The 23,568-nt window shown below is 38.7% G+C and overlaps 1 protein-coding gene across 1 annotated transcript in view; it reads left to right on the top strand.

Annotated features, from left to right (window-relative positions):
- Positions 1–2,932: 2,932 nt before the first annotated feature.
- LOC110165020 (roundabout homolog 2-like) overlaps positions 2,933–23,568 on the top strand; it is a 132,212-nt gene continuing 111,576 nt past the window's right edge. The window contains exons 1-2 of the mRNA XM_055148492.1: positions 2,933–2,987; positions 9,286–9,612. Of these exons, the coding sequence (XP_055004467.1) occupies positions 2,933–2,987; positions 9,286–9,612 (382 nt within the window). The remainder of the gene's footprint in view (positions 2,988–9,285; positions 9,613–23,568) is intronic.

The following is a 23,568-nucleotide window of genomic DNA, read 5'->3' on the forward strand; positions in this document are numbered from 1 at the left end:
TTTCATTCACACTTGTTTAACACAAAAACCCTGCATATTTAGGCTGAGTTCTTCTCTGAAACTGAAAATGCTCTGCTCCACCTTGCAATCTGGTAACAGAGGAAGTGCTGCACTGCGTTTTTAAACTCCATAGACTTTCACTGAAATCTTTTGGATGATTTCAGCTCTGGAATTGCAGTCTCTGAACTAAAGGTAAAGGTAAACCAGTGCTTCGTGACATCACAAACTGACAATAAAGGGTTACTCAAACATGTATGAATGAAACAAAACACAACTCCAGGTATGTTTCTGAAGAGCTAACAACATTGTAACATGACTCAAAGCTCATAAGAGTCCATTTTAATGCTTTATACCTGCACTATACTGATTTCTCTTAAAAAAAAAAAAAAAAAACTCCAGTTGGACTTTACCATCATCAGGAACCTGTCACCTGCCAAAGAACAATCGTAGCACAAAAAACACATCTGCTCAGAAGTCACCCCCTGATGGATGGATCTTTTCAATTTGAATGATTGCGTTCACTTTACACCTCTTCATACAGACTCAATTTAGCCATCGCCTACAATTATGATTCGATCTACTGCAGTGAACACCGGGCCCAAAATGGTTTAATTTCACTCTGCTGATCAATAGCACCTGATACAGTCCATCTCACTCTCATCTCACGCCCAGACACGGCATTTATAATGCTATTGACCATATTGACGCGCTATTGACGCAGGCAGGCTAGGAAACGCACCCCAAGCGCTGGGCCATGTCCGCACAGCTGCACACCACTGTAATAGCTTTTTCTCCCACAGCCTTGAACGCACCACAGCATCTTAAAGGTCCTGTATTACACAAAATGGGTTCTTGTGAGCTTTAAGTCATGTTACAATGTTGTTCTAATGCTCATTAAAAACATACCTGGAGTTGTGTTTTGTTTCATTCACACATTTTCAAGTAACCCTGAATGAGTCTGTTTACATCTTCAAAGCTTAAAATGCTCAGTTCAACCTTGTGATGTCAAAAGCTTTTACCTTTTGTTCAGTTGAAATTGGCAATTAGGGCTGAAATTATCCAAATGATTCTAGTGAGCATATGTAGAGTTTCCAAACACTGTGGAGCACTTCCTGTATTACCACATGACATCACAAGGTGGAACAGAGTGTTTTCTGCTTGAGAAAAAAAATTAAGAATCAGAATCAGAATTTTTATTTTTTTTATTTTTTTTTGTCATTTCAATATGAAAAATACACAAAACAAAACACTGTACTCAGGCCCAGGTTCACAGCAACATAAATAATAATGGGAATAAATAGTTTAAAATAAATAGTTTAAAATATTGTATTGATATTTTAAATAGTTTAACATATCATATGTCAATTAAGCCTAATACAAATAAGCTGTGTTTTTGTGTTAAATATGTGAATAAAAAAACATAATAACATAGATCTGAAAATCTATACAGTAATATAGGCATAAGTGCAGTGTAATAGCCAGTTAAAAAGTACATATGAGTAACGGGGCATTATTGTATATTCAATTCAATATTTCTTTCCTTGGGTTGATTCTGTGTTTGTTTTTGCTTGAGTTGATCAAGGACACATCAAAATTGGGAAGGCACCTTGTAAGTGCAAGGTTAGGGTAACTCGAACAGTCAGTTGTATTATTCAAATTTTCTTCTTCAAAGGTCAGTAATATGTCAAGAAAGAAAATATCTGGTTGTCGAGAATTGCTTTTTGATTAGATTTTTGGGAAGATACAAGTGATTTCTGGCTCAGTGAAAGATAAACAATGTCAAAACATGTCATGTTTTTATTTATTATCTGTAGTCCCAACCTCCAATACGATCTTGTTCAATGTTGATAAATGATGTTGAGCAGCCAATGAGAGCTTCAGTATGAGAGCTGGGTATGCATAGGCTATTGGTCAATGCAAGAAATACACTCAAATACACTCAGATCATTTATAACGAAGGTAGCTTGTTTTTCATTTTTATTTTATTTATTTTATTTATTATAATTTTGATGTTGTTTATATGTTCTTAGGAGACAACGTGGTTTATCTTGCATATAGAAACTGACAGGTAATTACTGCACCTATTCCCACAATAATATAATGAGTATTGCTTACTGAACACGAAGTAGTTCCATAATATGCACAGTATTATGAATATTTAAACTTGAGAAAATTTGAGGAATTCCTTATAGTTTCGTAAAACAGGCTAGAATCTTGCCCCAGACGACGCTATCTCCAAAACTACTTCCAATTTCCGGTCGTTGGCTTGTACTTTCGTTAACTGCCCATTGCTCCGGGTCAGACTCGGGGACCCGCAGTTCGCAGCAGACACATCCTGATAGGACTCGCCTCTCCCCGGGCAGCTGCGGGAGCGGCGGCGGCGGCGGCGTGTGTGGAGCAGAGAGGAGAGAGGAGGGGCTGGCTCACTGGCGGACTGCTGCTGCTGCTGGTGCCTTTTCACGGTGCAGCCACTACTACTCACTTCTGGCTCGCTCCCATCTCTTTCATCTCTTTTTCCCCAACTTGTCCCGCGCCAGAATGGACACATTTTCCCGCGGTTTGTTGTTTTCTCCAAAGTGAGTGGAGGACGTCGTAAAGCGCGTGAGCGGCTGTAAATTGGGGATGTCTTTGGGCGTCAGACGGTGAATGTTTTTACAATTGGTGACTGCAGAAATTTCCAACGCGCGAGAGAGTAGGAGACAGAGCAGACCCTCAGCCGTGCGCTCCTGGAGATAGAAGAGTCGGAGATGAAGAATGGGCACATGGAAGATGTCGTTTAGCGTTAGATTTTAAGTCTTTTGCTTGTTTTGGCTCACTAAGTTTGAACGGTCCAAAGTCAGGCGAGTGAAAGCGGGATTGATTTCTTAATTGATTGTTTTCGTTGGAGTGGAATCCATGCACCGATAAGCTGATACGGGGCCAATATGCCAGAATGGGTCCTCTACACTGTATCTTTCTCTATGGACTTCTGTACACCCAAACACAAGGTAAGTTCTCAACCTTTCTTGCAAACAATTAATTTCAGTTCAATATATTTTTTTTTTGTTCCGAAGAAAAACCTATAGTTATGAGCAAACCAACGCGCCCATGGTCAAGTGTTCGGAGATAACGCACTCCACACGCAACAGTGAATTTAGTGTATTGAAAATCTTGCTTGTGCATTCTTCTACAGAGACAATTTAAAAGCACAAAAGCAATGTTAATTAAGTCCCATTTAAGACGTGATTCCAGGCGAGGCTGTGTGGCTAATGAAAGTTTATTTATTCATGAGGACTGCCATAATTGAACGCATTTATTACTTAAATACAGTGCCTGACAGCTTTACTATTGCTTTTGTTTGCACCACATCAGGGCAGTTATATAAACCATGCTCTTGTATTGTTTCAAAGTGCATTATTAAATATTTATCAAACTAAACCTTATATCTTGATTTTACATACTAATGTGTGTTTTTGTATAATGCAGAGTCATACCATTGCTGTGTTGAGACATGCAGTTAAAAATTGCCTTTTTCTTCAATTTGAATGTATTTGCCAAGAAATGGACAGTATGCATTTGATTATTGGGATCTGTTTCTTCAAGTATGGCCTATACAGTCTTTCTAAGTGTTTAAATAGACTACTGCTAGGATCTTCCATACTACCCAATGTTCTCCCTGTGAAATGCTGTGTACCCCCTCAGCTCAGAAGTGGCACAATTAGAATGTGTGTCAGTGTGTTACATGGATCTAGGTGGTGCCTATGGCCGCTGTCTGCAGTTCCCGGCTTTTCTGAGACCAAATTTAGATTTTTGAGACCAACTTTAGATTAACCAATGTTTATTTTCATTTGCATTCTTTGTATTATGTTTTCAAATGGACTACCCACTCATAACACAACTTAACACTGTTATTGTCTTGCAACCCAAAATCCAAAGCTTTGTCAGATACATTTGAACAATACAGCCTAATCTCAGTGCTGTTATTAGAGGAAGATCCTGCAGATTTGGCAGTTTTGCTAATTAAGAAGGGATTTTGGTAAACATTTTGAGCCTGATTTGGTGTTTTCCAATTGAGCGAAACATCTGTGAGACGGCGCCTCTAGGATATGTTAATTGGCAGCGCATGACTGATTATTCCTTTGGCAACACTATAGATAATCTATGGGCCGTTAGGGAGGATGAGTGTTTGTCCTATACACGCTTTCCAGTTACTGATAGGCACTAGTGTTTGGTACTGGAGCCAATCACCAGCTAGCCTTGAATATTAATCCCCTAGAAGCATTAAAAATATCAATAGAGGTGAATATATGTGACATTTCCTGCATATAAATAATAATTACTTTCAGTCACTCCACTTGATGCAGTAAGTATATTGTGGTCTACACTCTTTCTTGCGTCATTGCATTGCCCTTCTCCAAGTGTTTTATCGGCAGTCGACTAAAGAATTAGCACACGCTGTTTATTACAACCGACCATGTTTTAATGAGGAAATATTGACATTAGCATCATTCATTCAGCGTAAAATACAAAATGACAAAGGACACTTCAATAACTTGGATTTAGAGCTGTCAAGGTGGCAGTAAAACAGTGCCAATACCACCGAAGGACAGTGAGGACATTGTTACTTTGACAAGCTAATTCCTAAAATGGGGGGAAATTATGTAAAGTTTTTAGCTTTGGGTCAGCTTCAGCACCATGGACAGCGAATCAGTAGCCCTTGTGTGATGATTTCAGAACAGCCTGTCATATAAGTTTTCTATATAGTTTGATGGTATACTTAAATTATAAATGAGCAGTATATTAGACCATAGCAAGATAGAGCTAGTGCTTTAGTGGAGGTGAAACTGTCTGTTGCAGAGGTGTGCAAAAGTATAGAAACATTGTGATACTAAATTTGGTGATACAGCATCGTTATCGTGGGCTGCCGTTTATTTTTGGGTGTCTTTTAACAATTTTTGCAATGATTTTGTTGCTTATTTAGTGGAAGAAAACTTGTTTATGCAATATACTTGATATATCCACAGATCTGATGATTAAAATCGACATATTTGGTATCAACTTTGCACAAGTAGTGGTTTAACACAAAAAATATTCTTGCTAAATTGTAGTTTGTTCTTATAAAACAGCAACATATCATAGTATAATGTGCAATATATCAACTATTGTGATAATATGATGTATCATATTGAACTGTGAGGGACCCTGTGATTTCCAGCTTTAGCCTCTTGTTGCTTTAGTGTTGTAGATCCTTGCTCATTTACTTTTTAAATTACTGAGTATTGCTTAGCTTAATACTGTTTATGTCCTCAATTAAGACAAAATGTAGTTGCAAATAAGAATGAATCTCTTTTTCTTCTTTTTGTGCACTGAAGGATTGCTAAAAAATAAAATAAAAAATCAGTAAACTAATTATTTATGTCTGTTATAAGTTAGCTGCAGTTGTATTCCAATCCTGAGGGACAAATGTTCATTGTCGCACAAATTACTTTGTCAAAACCTCCCAATGGTTCCTAGTAATTTTATTTGTGTTTTATTCCTATTTCAGATGGACTTGTTTATGCACAGGCCTCTAATAACAATCCCTCAACCTCCAAAGTACTGCTTGACATTACATTTTATTTCTGAGCTATTTGGCAATGACAATAGCACAATAAATACAAAACATAATGGCTTCCAAATAAATGAAAAGAAAGAAATGCGCCAAAATGCTATGCAGTAGTTAGGTCCAAATACAGGGTCAAGTACATTTTACTCATAACTCTAAAAATACTGAACTGATGGATTCTGGGTAATATTGCCTGTAATATGTACCTCTGTTGTTTTGCCTGACTTTTATATAGATATGGTTTGCACTTTTACTAAATTTAGCTCTCATTTGTATTGATTAAGTCTTTAACATTGATTCACTATTGATTTAGGTTTGGCAGGTTGGAGTTGCCCAGAGCTCTATTACGTCCACTGTGTTTTCAGCTTGTTAGTCATCAAGATGATTAAGAAACATGTTTTGGCCTTGCAAAACATGTTTTAACTATTGTCAAATACTACAGTTTCGATTACTGTTATTATATTGGGAGATATCTTTTTCTATACTGATAATCTTAGTGTTGTAGGCTTTTGGGGGGATTCAGCACCTTGGACAGCAGCACAGACACACTCAGTTCAAGCATGATGTTAAATGGTAAATGTTACTAGTTTGTAAAAGTGACCACTCTTTCATGGGGCTAGTTGTTTTTCTGGAAATGAACAACCTTAGCAGGGCTGGCTATCTTTCTGTTTTTGGTGGACACCTGGTTTCCAATACCATTACCAGAGTAGTACAATTTTTCAGTACCCATTTTTGTATTAATCATTATCTTGAATGAAAAACAAAAATACAGAACAAAAAATGAAAGTATTTTAGCATTATTTAATTTTCCGTACCTGTAGTACTAGTACAATAGTCAGTCTGATGCCACCTAGTGCCTCTGCTCAATTTCATTTCTCTCCAGCAACAAAGTCAGGAATCACAATCACACCAGACGGGTTACCAGAACCCCAGAAGTGTCCAGGCACCAGGCAATCAGTGAAAAGCCATACATTCTGTGTTGGTAATGATTCCCAATTTCAAGGATTTAAAACCGGAACAAAGAGAATGTTTGGTGAATTTTATCAAGTGGAAAGGTGTTATTGTGCTTCTTCCTAAAGGATTTGGGAAAAGCTTAATATACCAGTGGGCCCTGTTAGCAGCACATTACATACGTCACAACCAAATAGCAGCAATTGGTTAAAAAAAAAAGGCTACCGTGGAGCAAACAAATTCTAATGCTGCGAGGTCAGACGGTTTCCATGAAGTGAATCCGGCTGATGAATCAGGCTACTACTACAGTGCACTGGTACTTTTAAATGATATCTGTCCTAAACTCTAGTCACCTTAGTTCTATTAAAGGTGTTCTAATCATTGATAGGTATTCCTCACCATTGCAGTAAAACTGTTATTTTTTTTCCAAGAAAGATTACCAATTTGAGTTGCACTGCCTTAAAGGATGTGCTCCTTGGTTGTTTCCTTGTATATTATATTGCAGTTTTAGTCATTATGTTTTTGAGTGTGGTGGCCTCGTAGAAGTCAACAAGACTAGTGGCTTTGATTGCGGCAAAGCTCTCTCCTTAAGGGCCACATAGACAAAACAATTACCCCTCCATTCATGTCTTCTATCTGCACTCATTCATATTCAAGGTCATGGCGGCTCCGGTCTCCACAGAGGCAAATGGAAGCAGTTCTATGGAGAGGGTCTTCAGTCTATCACGGTCCATAACAGAGTGACAGCACCTCATTGAACTCTGCCTAGTGCTCCTACACCAGAGTATACCCACCACTGTGCCACCCAAATCATCTCATTTATATTCACTTGTCAGGCTGAGCAAATCCCAAACTGTACATTAGTGGAGAGCTAGATAATGGGACATCCAATTAGAAGGAGTGACTATTGCACAAAATGTGTATTTGTTTGTGTGTCTCTAGGGACCCACATGCATGCTGTTCACCCCTGAGACATATGTACAAGGTTTTAAAAGCCTGTTAAAAACATTATGTATCACCAGTGTTTAGTGTGTTGGCGCCAGTTAATGGAATGCTTTTTGTCAACAAACCTCTTAACATTTAAAGACTGTCTGAATTGGTCAACAACAACTAAAAAGCCCAGGTATTTTCATCTATTAATTATTCCACTCAATAAGAGCATGGTGGACATTGGCATTTTAAAACTTTTATTAGGTCAAAGCGGGTTATTTGAGCATACATCCAGGTCTTTTAAAACTAGACCATTGCGATGCAGTACCCAGCAGACATGGGTCTTAAGATGAGATCACTGAAGAGCGCCTTCATTTTATAAAGAACAATGGTTGAACACGCAAGAATTCCCGCTCAGAGTAATAAGTATTTTGTTTTTGACCACAAAGTTTATGAGTCCCTAGAGTCACAAACCCTATACTATTCACAGTATGGAGCTCAGAACCCTTTTCCAAATCTGCAGCTTGGCATGATCACGACGATCTTAGCTGGAAGATTTAACCTAATTTGCATGTTTTGGATTGATGTGGAAAAACTGGAGTGTCTGGAAGATGCCAACCCAGACACAAGATAAACATGCAAACTCCACACTGAAAGGTCTGAGTCTGGGGCTCTGAGGCAGTGCTATCCATTCAGCCACTGTGACACCAATTGGAAAGTTGGTGGTAATGGTAACATGCTACCTCTAACCCTGTATGAAGACAGCAAATTACCAGAAAACATCATTATTTTCTTGTTAAAAATATATCCCTTAATTTCAAAAGTTCTCAAGCTATTTCTATGTGAATCCATACGTACCATGCTACTTCTGGCACTACTACTACCACCACCGCTTATATATACATATTTTCAAACATGATGTTTTAGTCTAAGTTTATTTTCCAAGCAGCAACCAGAATCCACAGAGCTTTTAACAGAGATATTGTTGTGTGCTCACCCACTGTGCGATAGATGACGGCTGTGATGTTGTCCTATCTTCAAACAAACAGTGAACGGATGCATTTGGGTCACTCTGCTGTGACATTTAAAGGTGGCATTAACATCAGCATTAGACTTGGCTCTGGTTTCCTCATAGATAGATGAATAGAAAGATATGGACCAAGGTTAGACATATTATGACTTATCGGAATTGGTGACATTTGCAAAGCATTTACTGAGGTTTTGTGAGGTTAAAATCTGTGTCTTATGAAGCTGGGTAGAGGAATGAGTATTATGGTGTTTGCCCTTGTTTAATAGTACCAAATGTAAGCAGCCTCTAAGACAACACGTTTGATGATGCTAGTGTTTGATGGGATGTGTTAATGAAAAAGCTAATGAGATGTAATGACTGCTCAGCTCTTGTCTGTGTAAAGTAAATAAGAGAAGCTTGAGGACTCTAGTATCATTTGTGTAGAGATGTCCATGAGAAGTGAGGGCAGAATTGACTTTCCACTATAGATTACAATGCCATTCGCTGTTTGCACTACGTCTGCAGATCTGGGTGATTCTCTTTTGTGAGAGATATCGGCCTAAAGTTTTCTTGCCTCGGGTCTGTCAGCAGAATTTAAGCGGAATCGACAAAAAGTCCGAGATTGAAAATGAACTCTTTGCTTTATTAAAAACAGTCAGTGAGAGTATAATTATATGCACAGCCATGTTTGCTTTTCTAATAGCAAACGGCCCAGGAAATCACCATTGTGCTGCTGAAGAAAATTAAAATGCATTATTTATGTCTCCCATTGAGTCTCTTAATAGCTCTCTGCTCTGTTCTCTCCCTGCAGGGTCTCGTGTACGTCAAGAGGACTCCCCCCCTCGCATCGTGGAGCACCCATCTGACCTGATTGTGTCCAAAGGGGAACCGGCCACCCTAAACTGTAAGGCAGAGGGACGCCCCACGCCCACAGTGGAATGGTACAAAGACGGGGAGCGCGTGGAGACAGATCGCGAGAACTCACGCTCACATCGAATGCTGCTGCCCAGTGGCTCCCTCTTCTTCCTCCGCATTGTCCACGGGCGACGAAGCAAACCTGACGATGGCACTTATGTGTGCATCGCTCGCAACTATCTGGGCGAGGCCGTGAGCCGCAACGCTTCTCTGGAAGTGGCATGTAAGTCTATGTCCCCGGGCAACAAGTAGGGAATATGGGGCTGTGGTATCAGGGAGGTTGTAATCTCAATGTTCCATCACATAATATCTCACACTGTAGTGTTGCTATTTCACATCATCAGTGGTTCACATTTAACTCCTTAACCTTTTATATCTAGTATTTTTTAGAAGTTAGACCCACAGTGTTGACATGCACTTACAAAAAAAAAAAGAAAAAGAAAAAGATGTTTGAGCAATTGATGCTATGGTTTTTGGGAATCACATTGAAATATATTATTGAAATATAGTTTGCTGTTATGCATTTACAGTCATTTACATTGCTTGTTTCCTTACTGTGTTTATGTATGTATCATAATTTAAAAATCTGTACCAATGTTCCCCAAATATGCCCTCTGCACCAACCATTTTTGAATGTTAAATGTTAAGGCCCCAGCTTGTTGATTCACTATCTCTTTGTCCAACCCATCTGCTTTAAAGTGCTCATTCTCACACTACAAACAAACACAATCTCACAAAAGGCCAAAGGTTCAGTAAATGTTTTGTGTTTCAATTGTTTTATTCTGTTTGTTTAGAATTCCCAACTTCCTGTTTTTTGTGGCTTATCCCAGTGAAAGCGAGGAGCCCAGAGCGGTGGGTGTTGTGATGTGTGCGTGCATGCATGTAGTATATGTGCCTTTGCATGTGTGCGTCCAAGCGTGTGTGTCTCTGCGTCTTGTTCATGGCAAGAAATCAGCTCAGTTTAGCACATAATGGAAATGCGGATAGCCCAGAGCGCCTCTTCCTCCTTCCCACACAGGGAGAGAACTGGCTGGGAGCAGGATGCAGCTTTCCAAATACAAACAGTGGAAAAGAGCGAGCGAGGTTCAGATTGTACCCCTCTCTCTCCCTGTCTTTTTCCCTCTCTCTCCCCCGAGCCGTTTACAGTGCTGCCCATACATTACTCAAACAGGTCATCCAAACAGGTCTCACTAGCTGTATTCACACACATGGTGCACTGACAGCATGCTAAGCTCACCAGACCTAAAACATGTCCAGTAGAGATCAGTTCTTATTCATTTTATGACATATGACAACTGGAATTGGGGGGTCCTCAGCCAGAGACACCAGAAGAGTAGGCCTGTCATGAAGTATGATATAATGCTGGATAAAGTATAGACAATGCACGATAAAAAAATGTACAATATTAAATTATTATTATAAAAGAGTATTAGGTGCAATAGATAAATAACAGAATAACACTTCAGTATTACTTTGTGTCTTTAATGAGAGTTAGAAGTTATTTATACAAACTTCTACTGCAGAGATCTTATTGCAGTGCAGAAGAAAAGCAAAATGTCGCCCCAAAGGCAAGAAATTGTACACAAGATAAATACTGAGCCCCAAAAATATAGTTCCAACTAACATATATTGAATCGATGTAGTAGTTATGGTGACAGGCCTACATAAAAAGGCCACACTTAAATCTACTTTAGATAGAAAGTAATGGTAGAAGCTTTGGAAGCAACTGATTTATCTAGTGTTGGGAAATAATTAAATACAAGTACCCAAATTATGAATTCAGAATGATAATTTTGAGTAACTAACACTTGTCCTTCTCTAGTAATTAGTGATACATAAATGCAAATGATGAAACAGACATAAAGCTGTTTTAAGCTGTCACGTTTTCCACTGGAATATAATGTGACTCAAGATGCAAGTATTTCAGGTATTTAGAAAACAGTCCTCTGATTGATTTTAATTCAGGTATTCAGTATTCTTCCTATGCTTCCCACACTGACCATACCCATAGCAAGTGTACTTATTTATTTGAGAGAAAAGAAAATTAAGGTTTTAAGTTGACCTCTCAAAGTGTCAGAAAAACTAGAAAATTGTGGCATAATTCCACTGAGGCATTTCAGACAGCTAAGGGAATTCACAATCCACCAGACTGCTGGCCTAGACAGCCAACCAGACACATTCAGTTATTCAGAGAAGTTTGTCAGAATTCTGCCTCTTCATTTTGTCTTCCACCCAAACATGTGCACACGGACCAATTACAGTGTAATTTTATGCAACAGTTAGTGTCACTTGGTTGCCTTTGTTTTCAAATGACTCCAAGGGTTTGTTCACTCTTTGGTTTTGGTTTGAGCCCAGTTTAGTCATGATGTAGACCTGTTTTGGCCCATTTTCACACCCTGGTCTAGTCCTGATTTAGTCCTGGTTTATTACTGGTTTAGTCCTGATCTAGTCCAGGTTTAGTTCCATACTTACTTTGATGTGTGTGCAAGTTTGTCTCTGTGACATTGTTGGATGCCTCACCAGTCCTTTCCTGTTGTGGACATAATAACTTGAAGACCTGGGTTGTGATAAGCCCTAGCGTAGAGCGTCCCCTATACAATTTATGATGCTATATTGCAGCTGCTTATTGCAGTTGTTTTCTGCTGGACTCTTTTTGTAAAAGATAGAACTACTAAAAGTGATCTAATGGGGACAAGATATTATCATGTGTCATTTGTTCTCTGTCTTTTTCTATTGGCTTTTCCACATTACACACTTTTTGTTTACATTGTGCTTGCTCGCTTCCCCACTTTCTTCCTTTAAATCAATAGCACAAAGCTGGAATACCTTGAAAATAATGGTACAGATTGCGGTAGGCGCAGGAGTGTTAAGGGATCCTGCATTGATTGGCCCACAAGATAAGAGTTTACTGTTAAGGCTTTGAGGCTTCTTACAGTATATGCAATCACGCTAGGAAAGAGTACACTGGTGTAGAAAATATTGAGCAAATCCCTTCTATAAAGAACCCAGAGACCCCAAACTGTCGCTCCACTGTCAGGAGACTAGTGTTAAAGCTGCTACACTGAAAAGAGGCAGACTTCATGAGCACAATGACTGTAGCAAACCGATTTTGCAGGGAGTTTTTGTGAGGATTTTCCAGCGTACCGTAAAACAATATACTCGAGCTGGTTTTTATATTTGCAGAATCCATTTTCAGGGTGCTTTGTAAGTGTTACTATGGGCACACTTTGCAATGCGGAAAAGATGGAGATGACTCAATGGAAGAAATGGCACACACAAGTGGATTTATTAGACACATTGGAATTGAGTAGGAGTAGGACTAGAGGACACCGTCTTAATCTTAAATGTAAACGCATTCATTTTCGAAGGACAATAGCTGGAATGTCAGTTTAATCCCGGAAGCAGTCAAGACTATTAATCCAAAAATGTAATTTAGGCAAAAGCTGTATTTATTTTGTGTTTTGGACTCCCTGAACTGAAAAAAGTAATAACATTCAATTGTTTTAATTATATTCTTATATCTTTATTCTTATACCCTTTAAAAATGAGCTATACTTTGTGAATTGGAGGTGGCAAAACCCTTGATTGCTGAAAAAAAAAGCTTTAGTCCATGTGTGTTAAATCTATTGTTCATGGTATAATTCACTACATTATAATGCTGCCTGAATTAAAACTACTTCTCCACATATGCTACCAGAAAGCTTAGAATGGTGCAGCATGATCCACTAAAGTGAACATTTTTGGTCATCTAAAAATCTGTTAATTTCATCTGTCTTTTTTGCACATGCTGATTTTCAATCTGGCCTTATATAGACCATGACATTCTATCACTGAGAAGACTTGCCCTAAAACTTCAGTACAGCAGAGGGATCAAATAGACACTTTTAACATGGAGGACATTACTCTGCACAAATTCAATTAAATAAGGAAAGAGTGCATGATTGGCCTTCACATTAGCACACCATTAATTTCTCATTTAAAGACAAAGGATGATTTTAATTGTGTGTGTTTCATTGTGTATTGCCATAGTCATTTTCAGTTGCCTGGAATCCTCTAAAAACTCTGAGGTTTTAATTTTCTGCTTGGCGTCATATGGTCAGCATATGTTTTGCATTTGAAAATAGGCCGCTTTTCAATCCATGCAGCACTTTTTTTTCTTATTCTCATCACAAATTTGCTCTGTTTACTAATGTTGACCACTCGAGTGTAACTTTGCACCATATTGTCGCTAATAGAGAAGCCATAATAGCTGATGCTTTTATAGTCTTCAAAGGCATAGGGGTGGCTGAGTATATTTTGTTCTTTGTTGACTCACCATGTACACTGCAGCTTGTGTCAAAGCGCTGTGCTCCATAAAAATTACTCAGCAATATAGTTTCAGAATCCATTTTCAGAGACGCTGAAGTTACACTGGCACACAGAACACCAACATCAATATACCATAATTAGGTTCATGGTTTCAGACCATAGACTGTATAAAGAAATGGACTGAGGGAGTCTGACATCACCTACAGCGTTCAGTTTCTCTCAAAAGAAGCTCACGATGCTAGCGATTGTAGGGGTGAATTTGGAACCAATTCCATATTAGGAGTAGGAATTTATTACCAGACAAAATAGCGAAAAAAAACCCCCACCAGGATCATGTAGAGTGGGTTAATACTAAAATGACAAAACTCACTACAGCAGTTACAGAGTGAGGGGTGACAGTATTCCAATGTAAATCAATTTGAGCCAGGGTCAGAAGAAGACGCCCCCATGTTCACTCCTGTTCGGAACATGGTGGCCAGCAGGTTAGCAATAGCCATTTATATATACAGTCTATGTTTCAGACATGTAGGAGATAACTTGCAAAGCACTGTCACACTTTGATACAAAAGTCAAAAGGTTACTTTCTTATTTTCCACTTCATAAAGGCAGCTCTTGCTTCCTTCAGTGTATTCCAGGATTTCATTGCTACTTGCTTGTGTAGCTGCATTATTTCTTAAGGGGGTTGCAAGACTGTGCCAATATTGCCGCAGCCTGAGTTGTCATGCCGTGGCTGGAAGAGAAGTGCAGGGTGTACAGATGAAAGTGCTGTGGGGATGCTCTGACAGCGAAGCATCTCCCTTCAGTCTCGCTCATTCCTCATATTTTCTAATGGGCTGTAGCATTGTATCTCAACCAGTGGCTCAGAAAATGCAGCTAACTAGAAGGGGTGCTGCTCCCTGGGGTGGATTTGTGCTGTACAAGCTCAATTTTGGTGGTTTGTCATGCATTTTATAAGCTTTAGTGTGACTGAAATTTGAAGGGGCATTATTCATTTGGCGTGATGCAAAAACACTCCAGTGCTTTAGATGGGAGCGCAGCTTAAAATATGTAAATCGGTCAGATAAGCCAGACGATTTCAGCAGACAAGCAAAAACAAATTGTGCTAGTACTTTACATACCAGTGATGTCCAAACATAAACTGATAAGGAGTGCTATCATATTCTAAAATTAAGTTAGGGGGCATATATAGTGACTCTTTTAATCATTCTTTATATAATATAGAGCCGTATAAAGTTAGTTTTGCTGTGGTTTAGTTTCAGAGTCTGCAAGTATAATAACTTCAAAACAGTTGTGTTTTGTGTGTGTGTGTGTGTTTTTTAAGTGCATAGTTATCTTGATTGATTTATGATACAGAAGGGTCTTAAAGCTCTATCTATGTGCCTCTGTACTTCTATTCTATTCCCTTCTATGGCTATTTCTAGGTCAAATGGGATTTCGATCTCATTCCCTACAACCTACTCAAATGTAAAACACCACAAAATCAACCAGTTAAGTGTGTTTTTCCTCTAGAGATATTTTTCAGCCATAAACAATCAAATATTTTACCACTATAATCAGGACCTGAAAGTGAAATGATATGTTACAGTTTCTGCCCCCGATATGTCTTTTATTCATCAGAAGGTTGCATATTTCTGCTGCTTGTGCCAGAACTCTGAACATTTGGACTCAAATAAGCTGTGCTGATGTTACTGTTAACAACCCCATACCTTCGTGCACCATATTAGAGTTTCTAGAAAGAACAGTTTTGGATAATTGATGGTGTCTTTTGTGTTTTGTTGTACTTTCACAGGCCACTTACAGTAATATCTACCTTGTGTGTGGACTCTGTATGAAGTATCAGTGCGTTTGATGACTTTGCTTCATACCATCTCACAATCGCCCCAGCCTATGAAGAAAAGAGCTTTAGTAAAAGACCGGCTGCAGACAAGGTGTAGCTGCTGTGACAACAAAATCAATAGAGAACCACACCAAATCCAATAATGTATAGCCTGGTCTGTGTGGGGACCTCCCCTGTTATAATAACAAACAAAGGGCACATTCAAAGTTTGGGCATTTGTGAAGTTGCTCTGAAAATTGTGGCTATAAATGGCAAATGTGCTGCAGTAGAATTCTTTGATGTAATTTTCCATTTTCCAAGATATAATGTTGTTTGGTCTGTCTGGGGTGCAGTGGTGTTTCCAAAGAACCAAGCAATGCTCATGGGACTGATGGAGCTATTGGAATATTAATGTTGCGCTGTGTAACTTTTCTGGTGGAGGACACTGCTTGTCTCCATGGACTTGGTATTGCTTTCCACAGGATGGCATAAAACTTCCAATGAGGTTCATTTGGTCTTTTGATCATTTATTTGATTCTTTTTTCAGATCAAACTTTAGTTTGTTTTCATACCTGACAGTTTCAACTACACAAGTGGTCACATCATGCTACTGATGGATGCAGGGCGACGGCACCAAAACCTATTTAAATCAACTGACCAGACACATCACAGCAACCTCACGTGACCACTCTGAGGAAGACCGCTAGTGAGCAGTCAAAGCTGTCATGTATGAAAACAAACTAAACCTTGGTCTGAAAAAAGGAGCTCATTTAAATGGCATTGAACTTATCTATCTCTATGGAGAAAAGGAAGTGACACCACCAGGCTCCACACACTAACAATGCATGTTGAGCAAGAAAAACTAAAACACAAGATTGATAAGTCTAATGCCATGTAGGACATTTCAGGCAAGGCAATGACATCCCCACGGAGACAAGCAAGTGGAAAACCCATTACCAGAAAAGTTGCACAGTGTACATTCATAATTGGGTACAAAACTGAACATCAAAAAACAGGTGCAGACAGAATAATACAATGGTGCTTTTAGAATGAGTAGGAAAAAACAGATATTAATCAACAAGCACAGATAGTACATTAAATAAAGCAATATATTGGGCTCTAAATTGGGCATTCTAGCACTCTTTCCACCTGTTAAAATCCAAAATTTCACACTTCAAATTTCCCAGCTGTAAAAGCGTGACAGTGAAAAGTACAAAATTGATCTTTGTCCTGTGGTGATGCACATTGTCAGCTGGACGACAATCACTCCAAATCTGTGGTATTTTCAGCCTTGTTGCAATTCTATTTCCTGTCCGCTCCTTATTTGACACCGCCGATAACATCAGCCATTCTCCGTCGAAATGAACCCTGCTTGTTTATTACCGGCGTCTTGTATTTTCTCTTGACAAACCGGACTTGCGCCGCTTACCGCCATTTTCCCATCATGCCACATTGCTCCGTATGAAGTTAATCATCAACGATCACCTGCTGCCCATGTGTATACAAACTACTCCGGACCAACCAGGGAGCTGCTTTTCTATTTGTTAGGTCAGGCATCACAGCCGAGCGCTCTGTCAACAAATGAGTACCGCAACCTCCAGGCCACCGGCTCACTGGCATTAATCATTAGAGAGAGTGGCCACTGATGGAATTAGAAGCACTCCCTCAAACTATTAGGAAAGGCCAAGGCGAGGCATAAACAGTGAAGTGATGAGAGGTGTAGGGAGTGGGAGGGGGGAATGCTGTTCATTAAACCCAAGCTGACGAAAGATGAGAGCCCCCCGCTGTCCACCCAGGCCTAAGTGAATGAGAAATACGGACACGCAGTCAAGCAGTTATCAATGGAATCAAGAGTTAACAGGCAGCTAACAAACCACAACACTACGCTGATGCAGTCTACTGAGTCTAATCTGTTGGGGCAATTATTTTAATAGGAATCAACATGTTTACAAATGTGGGAACAAATGCCACGATAAGCTTGGAGTAGGAACAATCAAAGTTTAATTGGCAATAACTTTAATTCTGGTTTCGAACGAGTGGTTTCGAGATTTGTTTGCAACCTAGGCTGAGACGTTCTGTTTTACCCAGCAAGTTTAAATGAGTTAAAGTGAGACCTAAATTGTTGAGATTAGCTGCAATTAGCTGCAAAAGAAAAATAATCTGTTCAGGAAGATTTGTACTATTACCAGCTATGGCCACACATACTAACTTAAGTCCCTCAAGAAAGAACTAATTTTAGTTTTGTATTTCCTTTCCACTGGACATTGTGAACATTTCCCCATCAAAACAAAGCATGAAACCTTGACACATATACCATAACATTACATAATAATGTGGTGCCACTTTATAATAAGTACACGTAATTAGCCTTAATAAAGTAGGAAGAAATTAAAGACATTTTTTTTTAAGAATGGTTCAAGCTTAGTAAATGTTTAATGAATATCTGAACTCCTAACCCCTTTTGATTCATTTAAAAGAAACTATTAAAGGGACAGTTCAGAATTTTGGACACAGGACCTCATTTCCTAGTGAGCCAGAGCGTTGGAGACGTGTGGAGACACTTTTTTAAAATATTCCATTCAGTCCTTGTATTTGCAGGTCGCTGGTGCTAGGCTAGTGCATGTCAATGGCCATAGTTAGCCTGCCACTAAAAACAGTCTTACCCACTCCACAAAACACTCAAAGCAAATCTATTATTACGCCAGACTGTCGATGTGAATGTCTGTGTCGACAGAATAATTTTAGAAGTAAAACCAACATTATATTTGAAGGATTTATGTCTGAGCAGCAGCAGAGAGTAGTAGTTCCTGATAGAACGCTTGGCAGTGGCGGACTGATATATGAGAAAATAGTCCCTCAACATGCGACGATTCATGCAATGCAAGGTTAGTTTTATTTCAGACATTATTCTATCAACACAGACATTCACATCGACAGTCTGGCATAATAATAGATTTGCCTCGAGTGCTTTGTGGAGTGGGTAAGACTGTTTTTAGTGGCAGGCTAACTATGGCCATTGACATGCACTAGCCTAGCACCAGCGACCTCTGCAAATACAAGGACTGGATGGAGTTTTTCAAAAAGTGTCTCCACACATCTCCAACTCTCTGGCTCACAACGGAAATGAGGCCCTATGTCCAAAATTCCAAACTGTCCTTTTAATAAACTATTTGATCATTATCATCATTTGATCATTATTTGATCAGTTAAGACTACTAAAACCAGTGCTGAAATGATTCTTGTGAAGGTGTATAGCATTACAAAACACAGTGGAGCACTTCCTGTATTACAACATGACATCACAAGGTGGAACAGACTGTTTTCTGTTTGAGAGAAGATCTCAGTCCGTGTGTTATACATATGTGCATGAAATAAAACACAACTCCGGGTCTGTTTTTGGTGAGGAAACAACATTATAACATACATCAGAGAAAGCATAATATGGACGCTTTAAGTCTTTCTTCTTGCTTTATTAAGGTGAATTAAAGTGTAGTTATTATTAGTGTAACCCATTTACATCTCATCTTTAGTGCCATGGTAGAAGTCAGTAAATGGCCAAAAAATAAAAAATAAAAAGGAGGAAAACATTGTGCTCTTGGTGGTATAAAGGCTACATCCTGATACATCCTGATTAATAATGGATTGCTTAGATAAAATAATTAAGTGGACATTTCTGCTACAACGTGTTAGCATTACTTGTCATTTAATACATGTGTCTTGGCAAGCACGGATATGTTCCTTCTAATGCTCTTTGTAGCAGCAGAATCAGCCATCAGTTTAGCCCTAATGAAAAGGAAAACTCACTCACTATGTAAAAGCCTGGAAAAAAGAAGCATTTTCCTACACTGAGAGCAGCGTTCACTGAGATACACTTGACATGCATTTTATTCTAGCCCGAGCTTCTTAAAGATTAATTAGCTACAGTGGGACTGATATAGTGTGCCCTAAGCCATGTTTTGTCATTTCAACTGGAGAAACTGAAGGTTAGCTCTTTTTGAAATGAGTGTTACCTGAAGATATTGCACACTTCTCCATGCTTATACAAAGAAGACAAAAGAATTTTAACAAGTCAGAGTGCTTTATACCAACTGCACTTTTAATAGCCTTATAATGTTTGTTATTTCTGGGGTTATTGGATGTGGTCTTGTACTGTTGTATTGCCTTTACATCAAAACTATGCAGTATTTGATTCTCTAAATGTGATTTTCTTGTTTTCTATGACAATGACAAAATCTGAACAAGTGGTCAGTCATTTTTTTATATGGCACTTGTCCACCTTCAAGGCACTCAAAGTGTTTACCATCGCTTTTACAGGAACCACTCACCATTCACACACACACACACACACTTTATTATTGATTTAGACTTAGAAACTACCCTATACCCTAACTCATTGTTTTCCCAAAGACTGGGTCACAGTCTGCATGTAGGTCTTCAATGTACAGTTCTGAAACATGAGAGAGCTAGTGAGTCAGCAAATATATTATCATCATTCTTGATAAGCATTTCGTCAGTATATTCTGTCCTCAGTAGAGCCAGTATTTCTATGCTTATTCCTTTCACTACTACATATATGTGTGAATTGGGATTTTCTGTGCTCACAAAAATGAAGACAAAGCACAGAAACAGACTGAATGTTGAGCCTGATCTGCATTTTACGCTTTCCTCCTGCACCTCGGACTGGAAACACGCTACAAAAATGCAGACAGGCCCACCTATCTCATTAGAAATGTTGAAATGTTAAGAGATTTGTTTGTATAATTTCTAAACTTTTTGTAATTACTTTACTGACTGTTTTGTTCCAGTATTGCTGGTACAATTGAATGTTGAAAAGAAAAAGAAATGGGCTTCTTTTAATGTTCAAATAGGCGACTTATGGATACCTACTTATGGATCAACAATAAAATATCCTCATTAATGTTCAATAATTCACCTTTATTTTGTGATTTATGAATAATGCCTATTGACTTAGGTCGCGAAGGTTTATGACTTTTAAAAGTTTGGGTTACTCCTGCCCTAACTCCTAAATCATTTTAAATTATTCTAAACTACTTATTCATTATGAATTACATCTCACTTTGTTGAAGGTGCACTGTGTAATTTTCAGGTAGAGGGTCTGCCTCCTGCTTATAAATGTTATTGCTTTGTCTAGAATATCCCATAGTACAGCATTAAACATATCTCTATTAATGTCTCCAGGCCAAGTTACAGGTCAGAGCTGTGGAGAGGAATACATGTTTTTTGTAGTATTTTTGAGCAGTAAAACACCTGTACTTGAATAAATGCAACTTATGGAATCAAGCTTGTGGCGGACCCCCTTCCAAAAAAGTTACAGAGTGCACCTTCAAGGCAAATGAAGGGGGAGATATTATAAAGTGGTACCGATAAGTCACTATTGGGCATTCCAAGAGATGCACCATTTTCAAAGCATAACCATGGGGGTATAATGCACACAGTAAGTCTTCACATTGTTTTCACCATAGCCTTGTGGTGCCTTGTGGTGGTACTTTTGTTCTTTTTTGTTGTGGAGATACTGTCCATGCTAATTGCTTCCTCGTCATGGCCTCCTCTCCTCAGTGATGGACACCCCTATGAGCCATTCAGAGCTAAAATGTGCAGTAAACAACATTAGCCTAATTGGCATAATTTTAGAGTCAAGTCCGAGCTCCTCTCAGGCATAAAGTACATCACATGGTTGGAATTATTTATCCACATTGCTATATTTGTATCTCGTTAAAAGCAGCTCTCTAACTTAATACAAGGGCCATATCAGGCTTAGTGAATGGCAGAGCATAAACCTGGTCTAAATCAAATCTCAGGGCATGTATTTTGTAAATCTGGTATAGTAGCACTTAGATTTGCCTTCATTTGGAGTGGTCCATTTCACAATCCTGGGTTATTATAGCTATATCTCTTATACAGCTCTTACACAGCTCTTATTACCTGGTGAATGACCCAAAGTATGGTTTTATGTCTCTATTTTCCTGAAATCATGCAGGTGATGTTTTATATTATACACTGTTGCTTTAAGGCACACTGCGTAAGATTTCTAAAGGAGGGTGCGCCACCTGCTTTTCTCCATGTTTAAAATGTTCTGCAGTACGTATTAAACCTATGTATCCCGAGAGAGACCAGCAGGTTACAGCACTACACTACATTACAATTCAGATCTGTGGAGAGCTGCTATAGATGGATAAGTTTAATGTTGAACCATGGAGAATTGCAGGCATAGCAATAATATCTCCATGGAAACAAGCAAGTAGCAGATGCTCAACCAGAAAATTTACACAGTGCACCTTTAAGAATAATCTAAGAGTAACTATAGAAGTGGAAGTAACATAAAAATATTTTAATAATTTCATTAAATATTAGGGATGTAAGCAACTCTCACAGTACGATATCACGACATGCAATAGGCTAATTTAATTGTAGATGGAACACTTTTTTGCTCTTAAAATACCTCAACAAGATTTTAGTGTGCATCATTTCCCAAGAATTCAAGTAAAAAACATATTTCTTCATGTTGTCTGCACTGAAATGAATCATGGGATATGTAGTTTCCAATCTTCATAAGCTGTTGCTACTATAAAACCATGCATTTAAGCAAAAGAACTTGTGATTCGATATATTGTGACAATTTACAATATTATTGTGAGACTTGCCAAAACGATATCACAATATTTTGGATATTGTTACCTCCCTATAAAATATATAATACAGAAACTCAGTTGTTCAAATGTGATGCAAAAGTTATCCACTCCCACAAAAGTACACAAAAGTACTTCAGTCCTCATGCCTTGCATATTGCACATACCCCGATAATTTTTTCCAGGATCAATGCATCTTTCACCCCCCAGGACACCTCTCTCAGGTGACTTAGAAAGTGTTATTAATTGCACGTTTCACTTCTTGTGCCATGAACGATCATTTGTGGGTGCCAGCCGTGTGCATGGTGAGGCAGACTGTCAGTGTTGTCTTTGATTTAGGAGGCTGCTTATATTGCACCATCTGTTGCCGGCACTAATGTGTATTTTTCCTCTGTTTGCTTTCCTCTCTCTGAGTTCTGTCCAGCTGCCAATGAGAAGAAGTCTAGTAATAAAGATGCCCCTCGTTTTTAATATTTTTTAGTCATTAGTGATAGCATTATTGTCTATGTTGGCTTATTAACTGTAACTGGTCTGTTTGTAAGATAACAAATGGCAGAGTGAAGAATACCGTGTCTATTAGTCTTTCTCTCTGCTAAGTCATTTTCACTTTGTGCAGAGATTTATTCAGTAAGTACGCAGAATGGAGCTTTCCAAGACTGATTACAGCATTCATTAGAATTGAGGTTTACATAAAAAACAATTAAGATCATGTTTTTTGTCACCTGAAATGAAGTACCAGTACAAATGACTCTATTGAGACAGATCTTCAAAATGAAATGATCTTTTGGCATAAAGTTCTAATACGCACACTGTTGATGTTTTGCAGAAGTCACTTGTTTTAAAACATGTGAATAGGACTGGAAATGGCTAGCCTTGTCAATCAGACTCTTTTCTTCAGACCAAGACACACTTTAGTTTGTTTTATCTCTGTAACTAACTAGAACTTCCATCAGAATGTCCAGTCCTAATCAATAGTGGTGAAAGAAGTACTACATTTTGTAACTAAGTAGAAGTAACTAAGTAGAAGTACAGCAACCTCAGCAAAAAAAATAAAAGTTAAAGTCCATCTATCCATCCATTTTCTTCCGCTTGTCCGGGGCCAGGTCACAGGGGCAGCAGTCTGAGCAGGGACTCCCAGACTTCACCCCGGACACTTCCTCCAGCTCCTCCAGAGTGACCCCATGGTGTTCCCTGGCCAGCTGAGAGACATACAGTAGTCCCTTCAGTGTGTCCTGGGTCTTCCCCACGGCCTCCTTCCAGCAAAAGTATCACATGAAAAATCTACTTAAGTAAAAGTATTTAAAAAATGTACTTAAAGAATAAAAAGTCGTTTTTTTTGCACAGATTTTGAGATCTAATAAACTTCAAATGTAGTGATAAATGTGTTGATAAAGATTTGTGCTGATTT

This window comes from Boleophthalmus pectinirostris, unplaced genomic scaffold, assembly GCF_026225935.1.
Source record: "Boleophthalmus pectinirostris isolate CB_2022bp ecotype Guang Dong unplaced genomic scaffold, ASM2622593v1 HiC_scaffold_12, whole genome shotgun sequence".
NCBI classification, from domain to species: Eukaryota; Metazoa; Chordata; class Actinopteri; order Gobiiformes; family Gobiidae; genus Boleophthalmus; species Boleophthalmus pectinirostris.